The sequence below is a fragment of the Rhinatrema bivittatum genome, chromosome 9 (genome assembly GCF_901001135.1).
Source record: "Rhinatrema bivittatum chromosome 9, aRhiBiv1.1, whole genome shotgun sequence".
NCBI lineage: Eukaryota > Metazoa > Chordata > Amphibia > Gymnophiona > Rhinatrematidae > Rhinatrema > Rhinatrema bivittatum.
Genome location: NC_042623.1, coordinates 232,909,897 through 232,927,942, shown reverse-complemented (window position 1 = coordinate 232,927,942; position 18,046 = coordinate 232,909,897). Strand labels below are relative to the sequence as shown.

At 48.8% G+C, this 18,046-nt stretch overlaps 1 protein-coding gene across 6 annotated transcripts in view; it reads left to right on the top strand.

Moving 5' to 3' along the window:
* LOC115099048 (very long-chain specific acyl-CoA dehydrogenase, mitochondrial-like) overlaps positions 1 to 18,046 on the top strand; it is a 490,244-nt gene that overhangs the window by 237,170 nt on the left and 235,028 nt on the right. For all 6 annotated transcript variants that reach the window (XM_029616323.1, XM_029616322.1, XM_029616317.1 and 3 more), the window contains one exon: positions 14,679 to 14,783. In XM_029616323.1, coding sequence (XP_029472183.1) covers positions 14,679 to 14,783 — 105 coding nt within the window. The remainder of the gene's footprint in view (positions 1 to 14,678; positions 14,784 to 18,046) is intronic.

Below are 18,046 nucleotides of genomic sequence, written 5' to 3'. Positions count from 1 at the left end.
AGTCCTATCTGATCCATCACCTCCGGAAGAAAGAAGACGATCTCCCCCAGAGGATCTCTCTTTTTCTACCTTTGTTAAAGAAATGGCTGATACCATCCCTTTTCAGTGAGAAACGGAGGAAGATACCAGACAAAAAACTTTAGAAGTTTTACAATTTGTGGATCCACCAAAAGAAGTTCTTGCAATACCAGTGCATGAGGTACTTGCAGATCTCCAACACAGGTTGTGGGAACACCCTTGTACCATACCACCAGTCAACAAATGGACTGATGCCACCTATTTGGTACAGCACATTCCAGGGTTCCAGAAACCTCAGCTCCCCCACCACTCTGTGGTGGTAGAATCGGCCCAAAAGAAATCTAAAAGAATTAAGCCACATTCCTCTATTCCTCCTGGAAAGGAGCATAGATTCAGACAACATTGGAAGAAAAATGTTCCAAGGCTCAATGCTGGTTTCCAGAATTGCATCATACCAACTTTATATGACACAATACCAGCGTAATCTATGGAAACAGCTGCAAGAACTATCTGACTCACTTCCACAACAGTTCCAGGATTCTTTCAACAACATTATTTATAAAGGCCTGGAAGCTGGAAAACATGAAGTTAGAGCAGCATATGATAGCTTTGAAACTTCATCCAGGATGGCTGCTATAGGCATTAGTGCTCGCAGATGGGTCTGGCTGAAGTACTCAGACCTAAGATCAGAGATACAAGAAAAGCATGCTGATCTTCCTTGTACAGGAGATAATCTCTTTGGAGACAAGGTACGTGAAGCTGTATCACAGCTCAAGGAGCACTCAGAAACTCTGCGTCAACTTTCCTCTGTTCCAGCAGAACCCCAATCTTCTACACGCAGACCTCCCAGGAAAGACTCAAAAAGACCATATTACAGACCACGAAGATACTAACCCTCAGCACCTCGTGGTAGGTCATCAAGACCTGTACAAAGAGCTCAAGCCCGACAGCCAAGAGCTCCTAGAGCCCAGCCTCCACCCCAAACAGGTCCAGCCTCGGGGTTTTGAAATCTCACCAGAGAACAGAAGCCTGTCCACCAATCTGACCCCAACTCTACCTGTAGGAGGTTGAATAGCTTTTTTTCACCAAAATTGGTCGCATATCACCACCGACCAATGGGTACTCTCAATCATATCTCAAGGTTACCATCTGGACTTTCTAACTCTTCCAAACAACGCTCCACCGAGATCGTTCTAGACAAATCAGAATCATTCCACGCTTCTACAAAAAGAATTATCCACCCTTCTGAGAGCCAGGGCCGTGGAACCAGTTCCCCGGCCTCAGCAGGGCAGAGGATTCTACTCCCGATATTTCCTCATTCCAAAGAAAACAGGAGGCCTACGTCCCATATTGGACCCCCGGAAACTCAACAAATTCCTGCGCAAAGAAAAGTTCAGAATGGTATCCCTAGGCACCATACTAGCTTTACTTCAAAAGGGAGATTGGCTCTGTTCTCTGGATCTTCAAGACGCTTATGCTCACATTCCAATATTCCCTCCTCATCGTAAGTATCTACGCTTTCTGGTGGGACATCAGCATTTCCAATACCAAGTTCTACCATTCGGACTGGCCTCAGCACCTCAAGTGTTCACAAAGTGCCTGGTGGTGGCAGCGGCCCAGTTACACAAGGAAAGTGTACACGTTTTTCCCTACCTGGACGACTGGCTCATCAGAAGCCACTCAAGACAAGGAGCTATCAACTCTCTCAAGCTCACAATCAAATTACTCCATTCATTGGGATTCCTAATCAACTACCAGAAATCCCATTTCATACCATCTCGCCTATTACAATTCATCGGAGCAGAATTAAACACCATAAAGTCAAGAGCTTTCCTTCCAAAAGACTGTGCAGAGACACTCCTCATTAGCGAAATCTCTACGCACAAGGACACAGGCGACAGCCCATCAGTTCCTAACTCTGCTCAGCCACATGGCCTCCACAGTTCAGTCACTCCTATGGCCAGATTAGCCATGAGGGTCACTCAATGGACGTTGAGAGCGCAGTAGCTACAAGCCATTCAACCACTGTCATCTCCAATTCAAAAAACTCAACAACTACGTTCCTCTCTCCTCTGGTGAGAGAAAACGGACAACTTGCTCACAGGCCTACCCTTCCAACAGCTGATTCCACAAGTAACTTTGACTACCGATGCGTCCACCTTAGGGAGGGGTGTGCACATAGGAAATCTCCAAACTCAAGGTACTTGGATGAAACTCGAAGCAACATTTCAAATCAATTTCCTAGAGCTTCGAGCTATATGTTATGCGCTGCATGCGTTCAAGGACTGCCTTTCCCACAAAACTGTTTTGATACAGACAGACAACACAGTAGCCATATATATATAGAAACATAGAAACATAGAAGTGACAGCAGAAGAAGACCAAATGGCCCATCCAGTCTGCCCAGCAAGCTTTCACACCTATTACCACTTGTTACGGTGGTTACTACCCCGAATCAATTAAGCCTGATACTTCACTTGGAATACATATCCAGCGCAGCTCACTGCTTCAACGGCAGGGGGGAATGAAGTAAAGAGGATTTATATTCAGACAACCAACAAGGACTAAATTGCACAGGCAGGGTAAACAAGCATGGGAGTAACTTGCTTATTATGGCGGTTACTACCCCAAACCAATTAGCTAGATACTTCACTTAGATGCAGCCCCAGCACTGCTGTCTGCATCGATGGTGGGGGTGGAAGGGAATTGGACCCAAAAAGTTACAAATAAGGGCCCTGACCTCAGCAGTCAGAGTAACAGTACTCTGCTGAGGTCAGAGTACTGACTGCTAAGGTCAGAGTAACAGTACTCTGATTGCTGAGGCCAGGGCCCTTATTTGTAACTTTTTGGATCCAATTCCCTTCCATCCCCACCATCGATGCAGACAGCAGTGCTGGGGCTGCATCTAAGTGAAGTATCTAGCTAATTGGTTTGGGGTAGTAACCGCCGTAATAAGCAAGCTACTCCCACGCTTGTTTACCCTGCCTGTGCAATTCAATCCTTGTTGGTTGTCTGAATATAAATCCTCTTTACTTCATTCCCCTCTGCTGTTGAAGCAGTGAGCTGCGCTGGATATGTATTCCAAGTGAAGTATCAGGCTTAATTGATTCGGGGTAGTAACCGCTGTAACAAGCAAGCTACACCCATGCTTATTTGTTTACCCAGACTATGTAATTAATTCCTTGTTGGTTGTTGTCTGAATATAAATCATCTTTTCTTCATTCTCCCTGCCGTTGAAGCAGAGAGCTATGCTGGATGTGCATTGAAAGTGAAGTATCAGGCTTATTTGGTTTGGGGTAATAACCACCGTAACAAGCAAGCTACTCCCCTGCTTTTTTGTGGATGCAAATCCTTTTTTCCACATTTCCTCTTGCCGTTGAAGCATAGAGCAATGTTGGAGTTGCATTAACTGTGTGTATGTTTATTGAATAAGGATATTAATCTCCAGGTAGTAGCCGTCATTCCCGCAAGCAAGCCACCCCCGTGCCTCTTCTCTTCATTCACATCCTCTAGACTTTATGTTGTACCTGAACAAACAGGGAGGTACAGGCTCGTATCTCCTTTGTCAAGAAGCAGCACAGATTTGGGACTGGGCCCTGACACATTCCATGTTTCTCCGGGCCACTCATCTGGCAGGAATTCACAATGTACTAGCAGACCGTCTCAATCGTCAATTCCAACCTCACGAGGGGTCCCTGGACCCCTTGGTAGCGACCAGGATTTTTCAACCAACAGTGGACCTCTTTGCATCCGAACTGAATCACAAAGTGGACAGATTCTGCTCCCTGCACTGGCGGAGAAACCAGTTAGCCAAGGACGCCTTTGCTCGCCCCTGGAATTCAGGCCTTCTATACGCATATCCCACGATACCGCTAATAACCAAGACTCTAGTAAAGTTACAACAGGACAAGGGGTTCATGATACTCATAGCTCCGTATTGGCCAATACTCCTCGATCTTTCGATCAGAGAACCAATTCGCCTGGGCACAGCACCCACTCTCATAACTCAGGATCAGGGCAGGTTGCGCCATCCCAACCTTCAATCCCTTTCTCTAACAGCCTGGATGTTGAAAGCTTGATCTTGCAACCACTCAATCTTTCAACTACTGTTTCTCAAGTGCTTATAGCTTCACGTAAGACTTCCACATGAAAAAACTATCGCTCTAAGTGGAAAAAATTCACCATGTGGTGTGCACAGAAAACTATTGACCCTTTTCCTGCCCCACATCATCTTTATTAGACTATCTATGGCACCTTTCAGACTCAGGTCTCCAGACCTCGTCAGTAAGAGTACATCTCAGTGCAATCTCAGCGTACCATCATGTTGCGATCCCCCCTGTTGCTGCGCTACAGGAGGTATCTTACCTTCCCTCCGGAGGCCGCTTCGAAGCCAGGGCCTCGCCTGTGCATCATCCGGGACTTGCTCCAGGGCCTGGGAGGCCTAGCTGTTCCTGAGGCCTGCCTGTGGCTTGCATGGCTCTATTTTGGGAGGGAGGGAGGCGGGGGCGGCCAAAGGCCGCCCCGCCCCCTTAAAGCAAAAGGGAGAAAAGGGACAACCAAAGAAGGGGAAGGAGAAGAACACATTACTCTAGCGCCCTCTAGTGAGGGTGCTAGGGACTAATAAAAGGATTATTTTATTAGTCCCTAGCGCCCTCTAATTACGGAATTAGTCCCTAGCGCCCTCTAGTGAGGGTGCTAGGGACTAATAAAAAGAGGACAGAGGGAGGAAGGGGAGGGATTGTGGCTTGCATGGCTGTGTTTGGACTTCCTGTTTGGCGACGCCCTTCTCCCTAGGGGCCGGCCCGCAGCTCTCTACCCCAGTTATAGGGCCAGCTAGGGGCGGTCCTGGCAAACTCCTCCCAGGGAGTTGCCTACAACCTGCAGTATATAAGGACTCTCATTTCACTTGCAACTGGCCTTTGGATTGAGCACTACAGTCGTCGGTTCCTCCTCCTCGATCCAGGTCCTCCGTGGTCTTGCTTGTGTTGATGGCTCCTTGTCCTGTTTTGCCTGATGTCTGTTCCGGATCCAGTTCCTGCTTTTCCCTGATGTTCCTGCCTAGAGCTGCCTGGAGCGCAGCGTTCCTGCCTAGAGCTGCCTGGAGTGCAGCGTACCTGCCTTGACTGCCTGGAGTGCAGTAATCTTCCGCTTTGTCTTCCTAGTGCTCTCCCGCTCTCAGCGTGGTCCGCGACCAGCCTTCCTGGGCTGAGTAGGGCGCGTATGGGACGGGGTGGTCCGCGACTCAGTCCCACGGGTGGGCTGACTAGGGCGCCCTGAGGGACAGTGCCCATGTCTCCTTCCAGCCCTTGCCTTTGATGTCTCTGCACCAGTCCTTGCCTTTGATGTCTCTGCACCAGTCCTTGCCTCTGATGTCTCTGCACCAGCCTTGTCTACGATGTCTTCAGTGTAAAGGACTCTGTCTGCCCTCGTCCTCTGTCCGGCCTGCCACCCATTGCCGTTACCCAGCGGCAGGTCCGAAAGGGCCAGGAACAGTCGGAGGACCGTTCATCAATCAACTTCCAGTGTTGGTTGCCATGGGCGTGCAGGTCCGGCTGAGGGTCAGACTCTGCTCCTTATCCCCTGCTTCTGTTCCTGCTTGCCTCACCATGCCAGCACCGGCTCACGTCCCACGGTGTGGCTGGGGCTCCTCCCTGGCTCTCGCCGTGGCCCAAGGGCTCACACCACCTGCTCAAGAGACGGCCGTGCTCCTCGCGCCTACGATTGCACCCGAGGGCGCCCATACCCTCGGGCCGTCAACGGCGTGGCGGACGCGCCCGTAACACCATCATACAATAGGGGATGCACCAATATCAGTACAATCCTTTGTTAGTAGATTTATGAGAGGTTTAATTCATCTTAAGCCCCCTATACGACCACCGGTCACAGAATGGGACCTTAATGTAGTACTCTCAAGACTCATGCATTCTCCTTTTGAACCCATGAATTCCTGCGATGTTAAATTTCTCACAGCCATTACATTTGCTAGAAGAGTTAGTGCGTTACAAGCACTTGTCACATACTCACCCTATACGAAGTTCCTACATGACCGAGTAGTTCTCCGTACACACCCAAAATTCCTTCCCAAGGTAGTTACGGAATTCAATTTGAATCAATCCATAATCTTGCCCACATTCTTCCCAAGACCTCACTCTCACCAAGGGGAGAGATCTTTGCACACCTAGGACTGTAAACGTGCACTTGCATATTACTTAGATCGCACTGCAGTCCATAGGAAATCCACCCAACTCTTTGTTTCTTTAGATCCAAACAAACTAGGTAACGCTGTAGGCAAACAAACTCTCTCCAACTGGCTTGCAGATTGTATAGAGTTCTGCTATGAAAAAGCAGGCCTTCCTCTCCAAGGGCGAGTAAAGGTGCATTCAGTAAGAGCAATGTCAACCTCAGTAGCACACTATCGTTCAGTGCCAATAGTTGACATATGTAAAGCTGCAACATGGAGTTCTCTTCAACCCTTGGCAGCTCATTACTGTTTAGACAAAGAAGGAAGACAAAATTCAGCCTACGGACAGTCTGTCTTAAAGAACTTGTTTCCAACTTAATCCCAACTCCTTCTACATCCAACCTGCTGTGATTCCAGGCTGCCTCAATTCTCCCCAAAAGTACACCAGTTATTATGCCTATTGCACAAGTTGTACGCTGTTGGTTCACTACACATTGATTCAGCCTATAGCTTGCTAATCACCCATATGTGAGGACTAGCATCCTGCTTGTCCTGGGATAAAGCAAAATTGCTTACCTTGTAATAGGTGTTATCCCAGGACAGCAGGATGTAGTCCTCACGAAACTCATCCGCCCGGAGTTGGGTCCGAAACATTTTATTATATTATTTTTGGCTAAAGCTCATTGCTACAAACGAGTCTGAAGGGAGACCCCTGTGGATCTTGGAATTATAGCAAGCTGGGCATGCTCAGTGGCCTCGGAGTGCCAGTCAAAAGTTTCTAGAAACTTTGACAGAAAGTTTTACGTGATAGGGCTCCGTCAGTGACGTCACCCATATGTGAGAACTAGCATCCTGCTGTCCTGGGATAACACTTATTACAAGGTAAGCAATTTTGCTATATGTTTAAAGCAATAAATAAAATTGGATAGAGAGAATTTTTTATTGGGACAAATATTTTCAACATACAAGATTTTGGAACTACTAAAATCCATTCTTTATAATATGCACTGAAAATACAACTTAAATTCATTATATAGGGAGAAAAGGAAAGTTTTGAATATAGGAGTAGATCCCCTGTGCTTCATTTGCATATGGTTAAAGGGATTGCCTAAGTTCTCTGTTCAGCATAATTAGAACTGGAAGTGAGCAGAGTCAAAGAAAATGAAAACTGGACATTCGTTTTCTCACAGAACAAGCAGGATGGTAGTCCTCATACATGGGTGACATCATCAGGATGGAGCCCAATCACGGAACACTTTTGTCAAAGTTTCTAAAACTTTGGCAATACTGAGCATGCCCAGCATGCCACCAACCCTGCATCCAGCAGGGGTCCCCCTTCAGTCTCTTTTTTTCCGCTCAGCTTTAGCCACGCGGAGCGAGGAGCTCACTCACAGATTCCTGACAGGAATTTTTCCTCAGGGATTATTTTCAGAATTTGCAAAATTTCTCACCCCATCCGGGGTCCCCCTGTCCACTGTCGATACCCACGACCATTAGGTAAGCTTTACCTCGATTTTTGGTCGGTTACCGACGGTTCCCGGTTTTAGGCCCGACGGTCACTGACTGCGCCACGGCCTAAATTTTCGATGGTAGCGATGGCGACGGGTTTTCGTAGGTGCCCCAACTGTCCTAGGACAATGTCCATCACAGACCCTCACCAGGTTTGTGTACTCTGGGCCCTACCCACAATGTGGACATATGTACCAACTGTGCCCAAATGACCCCTAAGGGACGTCAGGCCCAGTTAGAAAAGATGGCTTTTCTGTTTTATACAAAACAGCTCCCGCCATCTAAGGCCTCCACGTCATCGACGCTGTCGCCTTCCAAGTCTAGTCATTGATCGGACACCGATGACTCTCGATCGACATCGAAGACTTCAGCTTTTACGTCCTCAGCACCGGGCATGGCATGGCTGAGCATTGGGACAGATATCGGCCTCGAAAGAACATGCCATCTGATCCAGGTGCACCAGTGGCCTCGACTTCAACATCGACCAAGCCACTGAAGAAGAAGGCCCGTGCCGAGGAGCCCCCAACCTCCTCCATGCCGGGTACACCGAGGCATTCCCCGCCTTCGGTGGCAGTGACAGCTGAGACTCCATATATACCTGTGGACCCTCTGGCAATACCTATCCAGCCTCCCACTCCGGAACTGGTATTAACAACACCAGCTTTCCATGAGGAATTGAACCGGATGGTTCAAGAGGCAGTGGTGCAGGCCCTCCATGGACATCTTGCTCCATCGTCACCGATGCCAATTCCGATCACGTCTCCAGAACTGATGCCACTGATGCTTGCACCATTACTTGACAGACTGGACGACCTCATCGGTGCTCTGCATTCGGCACCGGTGAAAACACCGATTCGTCACGATCCATCGATGCCCATCCATCTCTCCTCGGAGGAAGAGGGATCATCGATGCCGGATCCAATTCCAGGGCCTTCTGGAGTAGTTCTACCAAGGCATCCACCGAGGTCACCGAGTTCTTCAGTGCCCCCTCTACCTCTGATTCTGCATCGACCCTTACCAATGCCGACGCCGATGCCACTGGTGCCTCCTCCGATATCTTCATTGCCCTGATCTCCGGCCGGAGAAGGCCCTTTTTTGCCATCTGGAGGCCCGTTGGATGCTGGGGATCAACCCTACCAGCCCTGGTCCGATGATTCCTCTGACTCCCAAGACACCGGGGATATTCCGTCTGGACCTTCTGCTCCAGAGGAAAGGCGAAGATCCCCCTCCAGAAGACCTCTCCTTCATAAATTTTATCAAGGAGATGTCAGAGACAATACCCTTTACCGTCCAGACTGAAGAAGACTCCAGACATAAAATGCTAGAAGTCCTTCAGTTTGTCAATGCACCTAAGGAGGTTATGTCCATCCCGGTTCATGAGGTCCTTCTTGACCTTCTTCAGCACAACTGGGAGCATCCAGGTACGGTCCCACCTGTCAACTGTAAAACTGATGCTATTTATTTAGTCCAATCAGCACCTGGCTTCCAGAAGACTCAACTGTCCCACCATTCAGTGGTGGTCGAATCTGCCCAAAAGAAGGCCAGAAGACCGAGGCCTCATTCTTCCGCGCCTCCCTGGAAGGAGCACAAATTCCTCAATGCTTTTGGTCGTAGAGTCTTTCATGGATCTATGCTAATTTCCCGTATTGCGTCCTACCAACTATATAGGACGCAATACAACAGGAATCTATTTAAGCAGCTGCAGAAGTTTTCTAATTCCCTTCTGGACCAGTTCCAGGACCAGCTCAACTCCATTCTCAAAAAAGGCCTTGTTGCTGGCAAACATGAGGTGAGGGCCGCTTATGACATCTTTGACATTGCTTCCAGGGTATCAGCAGCTGGGATAAGTACCAGGAGGTGGGCATGACTGAAATCCTCTGATCTGCGCCCAGAAGTTCAGGAGCGGTTAGCGGACCTCCCCTGCATTGGAGATAATCTATTTGGCGAGAAGTTCCAGGAGACTGCACAGCTCAAGGATCATAATGAGACATTGCGACAATTCTCTGCTGGGCACACAAATTTCTCCTCCTCTTCTAAATGACTGTTCAGAAGAGAGGCAAAAAGATCCACCTTCAAAGCACGTAGGTACTACCCTCCTCCAGCTCAGTCTCGTCCAACCAGACCCTATCAAAAGGCTCAACCTCGCCAAGCCAGGCCTCAAAAGACACAGCCACTTCCGCAACCTGGCCCTTCTTCGGGATTTTGACTCCCCACAAGAGCAATTGTCGACTTCCACCTCTGCCATCTCTACCAGTAGGCGGTCATCTCTGCCACTTCGCCACCACATGGCACACGATCACCATGGATCAGTGGATCCTGTCGGTCATAGCTCAAGGTTACTATCTAAACTTCCTCTCAATACTGTCGGACTCTCCACCTCATCCGGGATGGAGTTCCACTGACCACTCTCCACTTCTAGAAGAGGAAATAACATCCCTCCTACAAGTCAATGCCATAGAACGAGTAGATGTGAATCGGTTATTTACACTTTCGAATAATAGGAGGACTAGGGGGCATTCCATGAAGTTAGCAAGTAGCACATTTAAGACTAATCAGAGAAAATTCTTTTTCACTCAAGGCACAATAAAGCTCTGGAATTTGTTGCCAGAGGATGTGGTTACTGCAATTAGTGTAGCTGGGTTCAAAAAAGGTTTGGATAAGTTCTTAGAGAAGAAGTCCATTAACTGCAATTAATCAAGTTTACTTAGGGAATAGCCACTGCTATTAATTGCATCAGTAGCATGGGATCTTCTTAGTGTTTGGGTAATTGCCAGGTTCTTGTGGCCTGGTTTGGCCTCTGTTGGAAACAGGATGCTGGGCTTGATGGACCCTTGATCTGACCCAGCATGGCAATTTCTTATGTTCTTATGTTCTTAACAAGTTCCCCCTCTACAAAGGGGAAAGGGCTTCTACTTCTGATATTTCCTAATACCAAAAAACATCGGGGGGTATTCGTCCAATATTAGATCTTTGTGCCCTAAACAAGCATCTTCGAAAAGAGAAGTTCAGGATGGTAACTTTAGACTCTGTACTCCCTCTTCTCCAATAGGGAGATTGGCTTTGCTCTCTAGATCTACAAAACGCGTATATGCATATAGCAATAACCCCATCTCACAGAAAGTGCCTCCGGTTCCTCATCGGAAACCGGCACTTCCAGTACAGAGTGCTTCCATTCGGCCTGGCATCGGCACCTCGTGTCTTCACGAAATGCCTGGCAGTAGTAACAGCATACTTAAGGGGCCCAGGCACTCACGTCTATCCTTATCTAGATGACTGGTTACTGAGGGTCCAGTCTGCGGAGGCAGTTCTTCAATCCCTTCATCTCACCTTGCGACTTCTACTGTCCTTGGGATTTCTAGTCAATTATCAAAAGTCTAATTTGATTCTGTCCCTACTCTTTTCCTTCATTGGAGTGAATCTCAACACTATCCAAGCAAAAGTTTTTCTTCCCACGGACCGAGCTCATACGCTCGCAATACTTGCCCACACTATATAGACTCGCCGAACCACAACAGCTCGTCATGTTCTCATCTTGTTGGGCCACATGGCGTCCTTGGTTTATGTTACACCAATGGCTCGACTTGCCATGAGAGTTACACAGTGGACATGAAAGTCCCAGTGGTCTCAGACCCACCAGCCAATGTCCAACATTGTCCATGTCAACAGGCAGCTTCGTCTTTCACTGGCATGGTGGATCCAGGAGTCCAGCCTGGTCAGAGGGTTACCTTTCCAAGCTCCAGAACCCCAGATAACTCTGACAACAGATGCTTCCACTCTAGGTTGAGGAGCCCATGTCAACAACTTGCAAACCCAGGGAACCCGGTCTGCAGCAGAATCACAACATCAGTTACATTTTCTGGAGCTCAGGGCAATCAGATATGCCCTTCTAGCTTTCAAAGATTGCCTATCCAACAAGGCAATCCTAATCCAAACAGACAATCAAGTAGCGATGTGGTACATCAACAAGCAGGGTGGAACCGGCTCCTACCTGCTGTGTCAGGAAGTGGCACAAATATGGGCTTCAGCTCTCTCTCATTCCTTGCTACTGAGAGCAACCTACCTGGCAGGCGTGGACAATGTACTAGTGGACAAACTCAGTTGGACATTTCATCCCCACAAGTGGTCCCTGAACCCAACAGTGGCGGGGAACATATTCCAGAAGTGGGGGTATCCGACTATAGACCTCTTTGCATCGATTCGCAACCGCTCCCTACATTGCAGTCACAGAACTCCACCAAGGGACGCCTTCACCCTCTCTTGGGCAACAGGTCTCCTGTATGCCTATCCCCTACTTCCACTCATAAGCAAGACTCTTGAGAAGTTACGACGGAACAAGGGCCTTATGATTCTCATAGCCCCTTACTGGCCACACTAGGTGAGGTTTCCCATCCTTCACGACCTCTCAGTCCGTCAAAAAATTCGTATAGGCACAGATCCATCTCTGATTTCTGAGAACAATGGACAGCTGCATCATCCGAACCTCAAGGCCCTGTTGCTGACAGCCTGGAATTTGAAAGGCTAATCTTACAGCCACTCAACCTCTTGAACTCGGTATCCCAAGTCCTGGTAGCTTCACGAAAGCCTTCTACTAGGAAATCTTATCATTCCAAATGGAAAAGGTTTTCCTCATGGTGCACATCAAAGGACTTAGATCCCTTTATCTGCCTCACAACAAAGTTTCTAGACTACCTCTGGCACCTCTCAGAGTCTGGTCTACAAGCTTCATCCATTAGAGTTCATGTCAGTGCGGTGGCCGCCTTCCATAAAGGTACAGATGATGTCTCGATTTCGACACAATCCTTAGTGGTACGCTTTATGAAGGGCTTGCTACACCTCAAGCCCCCTCTCCGTCCCCCAGCCCCTGCTTGGGACCCTAACGTGGTATTAGCACATCTCATGAAACCTCCGTTTGAGCCTCTGCACTCCTGCGAGTTATGTCACCTCACTTTGAAAGTGCTCTTCCTTCTTGCTGTGACCTCTGCTCGCAGGATCAGTGAGCTACAGGCGCTAGTATTTATTTATTTATTTAAAATGTTTTATATACCGACAACCGTTTGCACATCGTGTCGGTTTACAGATAACTTAAAATAACGGTATAGGTAGGCATAGCCTTTACAAAGAACATAGAACAGTCAAAATAACAAGCAGAAAACTGAATAGATGGTTGCTAGGTTCAAAATTGGGGGTAACATAATTGGGAGCGGGGGATAAATAACAGTAACAAAGAGAAAATGCTATGTACAGGGTTCAATAAATACATTCATTGCGATTAGTGAGCAGAGGAGTTGGCAAGCAAGGGTGAGGAAGGGTAGGCTTGTAGGAAGAGCCAAGTTTTGAGTTTCTTCTTGAATTTGGGAGTGGAAGTTTCAGTGCGTAGATCAAGGGGCATGGAGTTCCAGAGGGTGGGGCCTGCAAGGGAGAGGGCTCTGTTTGTAGTAGAGATGAGTCTAGTTGATTTTATAGGGGGGGCACAGAGGGTTCCACGTAGGGAGGAGTGAATTGGTCTTGTAGAGGTGCGAGGGAGGAACGGTGGGTTTATCCAGTTGTAATGTTCGTTGGAGATGCTTTTGTGAATGAGGGTAAGAGTTTTGTATAGGATGCGTGATTGTATAGGAAGCCAGTGGAGATCAATGAGAGTAGGAGTGATGTGATCTTTCTTTTTAGCATTTGTGAGGATACGTGCAGTGGCATTCTGAAGTAGTTGCAAAGGTTTGATGTAGGTAGCAGGGAGGCCAAGGAGGAGGGCGTTGCAGTAGTCTATTTTCAAAAATATGATAGTATTTCGAAAATATGATAGATATATATAGTAACACACCCCCTTACACGAAATTTCTTCATGATCGGGTGGCCCTTTGCACTCATCCTAAATTTTTACCAAAGGTAGTCTCTGAATTTCATTTAAATCAATCTATTGTTCTACCTACTTTCTTTCCAAGTCGCCACTCACATCCAGGTGAGCTGGCTCTGCATTTCTTGGACTGCAAGCATGCGCTAGCCTTTAATTTGGAACGCACTGCAGCCCATAGGAAGTCCACCCAGTTGTTTGTCTCCTTTGATAAACCTAAACTGGGAATCCTGATGGGGAAGCAGACCCTGTCCTCCTGGCTGGCGGACTGTATTTCTTTCGGCTACCAGCAAGCAAGTCTTCTGCACCAGAAACACATTAAAGCACACTTTATTTGAGCAATGTCTACCTCGGTAGTACACCTTCATTCTGTGCCTCTTGCTGACATCTGCAGGACTGCTACATGGAGTTCTCTCCATACCTTTGCAGCTCATTTATTGCCTGGACAAGGCTGGCAGACAAGATTCGATCTTTGGCCAGTCTGTTCTTCACAATTTATTCTCAGCTTAATATCCAACTTCCTTCTAACGGCCCGCTGGGATTTTCAGGCTGCCCTGTTAACCAAACCCACCCCTGTTATTGTGCCTGATACACGTCTTTGGGTGCTTTTGGTACATTACTCAGGCATCCTCAGCTCGTTATTCACCCATGTGTGAGGACTACCATCCTGCTTGTCCTGTGAGAAAGCAGAGTTGCTTACCTGTAACAGGTATTCTCACAGGACAGCAGGATGTTAGTCCTCACAAAACCCGCCCACCACCCCGCGGAGTTGGGTTCGCTTGTGATTAATTTAATTTTTTCGCACGCATTATTACTATACATGAGACTGAAGGGGGACCCCTGCTGGATGCAGGGTTGGTGGCATGCTGGGCATACTCAGTAGTGCCAGTCAAAGTTCTAGAAACTTTGACAAAAGTATTCTGTGACTGGGCTCCATCCTGATGATGTCACCCATGTGTGAGGACTAACATCCTGCTGTCCTGTGAGAACACCTGTTACAGGTAAGCAACTCTGCTATCTGAATAGTTAACAATAACATGAAGCATAATATGTTTTTCTTTTCAATGCTATTAACATATTTTCAGTTTTTTTCTAATTAGATATTGTGCTTTTATGTAAATCTAGGTTGATCATGCAGCTAACCGTATACAGTTTGGAAAGGAAATCTACAACTTTGGTATTATTCAAGAGAAAATATCGCGTATGGCAATGTTGCAATACGTAACTGAGGTATTAACTGAGATCTTAGAAATTCAGTGGATTATTTTTATGAAACTTGTTCATATTTATGGGAATTTAAAAAAAAATAGCTTTAGAGGAATGCATATACCTAAAATTCCTGAATGTAACTTATCTTGCGTTACCAATAAAAAGGCATGAGCTAAATATAAATAAAATATAAACATTATGGTTCCATTTAATCTGTTCATTTTCTCTCTCTACTGAATCCTGTTGGAGCTTCAGTTATGCCCGTAGGGGTAGATTTTCAAAGGCCTGCGCGTGTGTCCATGTGCGCGTGCCAGGAATGCGGCAATTTTATAACATGCGCACTTCGCCACGTGCATGTTATAAAATATGATTCCTGCACGTACATGTGTGCCAGATTTTAATAGCTGCGCTCGTGTGCGGATGGGTAGCCTCTCATGCGCGCAAGAGGGGGATTAAAAAGATCCCAAGCTACTAATGCTGGTAACTAGCAGTGGCTATTCATTATTAATTGATAGCAGTTTATGGACTTCTCCCGGAACTTATCCAAAACTCTTTTAAACCCAGCTACACTAAGGGCCAGATTTTAAAAGCTCTGTGTGCATAAATTGGGTTACGAATGCCGGGCCTATTTTATAAAGGCCCGGCGATGCGTGTAAAGCCCCGGGATGCGTCTGAGTCCTGGGGCTTTAAAAAAGGGGCGGTATGGGGTGGGGCCAGAGGCCTCTGGCACAACGGTCATTTGCTGCCGTGCCGGGGAATTGCATGCTGGCAGGCTGCCGGCGTGTGCAACCTGCGCCTGCCCGGAGGCAGGTTCAGAAGGTAAAATAACATTTTGGGGGATTTAGGATAGGGCTGGGGGTGATAGGTTAGGGGAAGGGGTGAGATGGTTAGATTAGGGGGAAGGGAAGTTCCCTCACAGGCCGAAATCGGAGCAGCCTGGGAGGGAACGGGTAAAGGCTGTTGTTACGGTTGTGGAACCTTGGGCCGACTGAGATGGTGGATGGAGTACTGTGGGAACCCACAGGAAGCGTCGCAGCCGGGAGGCAATGCTGAAGAGACTCAGGAGAAGACTTCGCCACAGGAAGCCCGAGGTCCCCCCAGGAGGAGCCCGTAGGAACCTGGGCCTCTTGGACTTAGGCGGCACCCTATGTGACCAAGGATCCAGGCAGGGTCCGGAGAGGTGGATGAAGAGGACGGCTGGGCCCAGGAGGTTAGAAGAGTCTTCACCCTTGGAAGCCCGCGGCTCTCCCGGGAGGAGCCCGTGAGAGCCCGAGCCGCTGGGACTTAGGAGAATCCACTGGGCCAGCGAGTACCGGATACCTGAGGAGTCCAGGAGCGAAGCCAGATCAGAAACCAGAAGTCAGAGATCCAAAACCAAAGCCAGGGGCGAAAGCTGAAGACGAGTCATGAGACGAAGCCGGGTCAGAAGCCAGAAGACAGAAGAGACGATCCAAGATCAATGCTGCAACTAGAGACTCAGAGACTCAGGAACTTGTTGCAAGGCAGATGCAGGGTTTAAATACCCTGATGGCGTCTGACGTCATCCAAGGCAGGGCTAAGGTTTTCCCACGCTGGCCCCTTTAAGAGGGACTCCTCCTCGCGCGCGCGTCTAGGGGGCGGGGCCAGCTGCGGCGGATCATCGGCATCTCTCCCGAGGAGGGAGAGACATGCTGGAAGTCCTGCCGGCCTGAGGTGGCCCCAAAACGGCCCGGGCCGTCCCCGAGATAGATGGAGGGACCGGGGCACAGCCCGGGACCGCAATAGTACCCCCCCTACGCCCCCTTCTCGAGGGTCTGGGTTTAGCCGGGTGGGGTAGATGAAACTGGTGGAGGAGACCTTTGTCAAGGATATGGGACGACGGTTCCCAGGAATTCTCCTCTGGACCGTAACCCTCCCACGATAGGAGGTACTCCCACCGGCGATGGTGGAACTGAACGTCCAGGACATCTTTTACGGTGTAGGTGACATCTGGGTCGGCAGTGGCGGTGGTGAGCTCGGGAGGCTTGGCATGAAATGCTGAGAGAACCACCGGATTGAGCAGAGACATGTGGAATACGTTGTGGATCCTCAGGGTAGACAGCAGACGTAACCTTAGGAGATTGCCCCTACTCGCTCCACTACCGTGAATGGACCAATGTACCTGGGGGCCAGACGCATAGAGGGAGTCCGTAAATGGATGTTCCTGGTACTCAACCATACTTTCTGTCCTGGAAGGAAGGCTGGAACAGGCCACCGTGACCTGTCCGCATATCTTTTAGCCATGGCCACCGTCAGATGATGTTTCTCCTGGGTGGTTCTCCAGAGGTTGTGCAGCTGTCATGCCGTAAGTTGAACTGCTGGGGATGGTACCATCAAAGGCAGTGGGAGAGGAGGCCTCGGGGTCTTCCCGTAGACCAACTGGAACGGGGACTGGTTGGTTGCAGAGTGCTTATGCCGGTTATAGGAGAACTCTGCCCACGGTAGTAAGGTGACCCAATCATCTTGGAGGTCCCCCATGAAGGACCGGAGGAAAGCCTTTAAGGTCCTATTAGTGCACTCGGCTTGCCCGTTGCCATGGGGGTGGAAGGCTGTAGTCAAGTCGAGTTGCACACCGAACTTCCTGCAAAGAGCCTTCCAATATTTTGCAGTAAACTGCGGGCCGCGGTCAGAGGCTATGTGTGAAGGGAGTCCATGTAGACGGAAGATGTGTTGCGTAAAGAGGGTAGCTAATTCTGGCACCGAAGGCAGTTTAGAGAGAGGCACGAAGTGAGCCGTGTTCGAGAAACGGTCGACCATGACCCAGATCATGGTCTTCCCATCTGAAACAGGCAAATCAACAATAAAGTCAGTGGAAAGATGGGTCCAGGGCTCGGTAGAAATGGGCAGTGGCTGAAGGAGCCCCCAGGGACGTCCGTGCAAGGGCTTCTGCCGGGCACAGGTAGGACACAACTGAACGTAGAGTCGGACATCCTTCTTGAGCTGCGGCCACCAGTAGAACTCCGACAGAAGTTCCAGGGTCCTGGCTATTCCTGGATGTCCAGCGGTCAAGGAGTCATGGGCCCAGGCTAACACTTTCCTGCGGGAATGAGAGGGCACCACAGTCTTCCCCAAGGGGGCCACCTCGGATTCTGCCAGAAGAACTTTGGCTGGGTCCAGAATGTACTGAGGAGGGTTGATGATATCCTCAGTCTCCATCGTGCGGGAGAGGGCATCCGCTCGAATGTTTTTGGATGCCGATCGGTAACGGAGAGAAATTAAAACGGCTGAAGAAGAGTGACCAGTGCGCCTGCCGTGGGTTAAGGTGC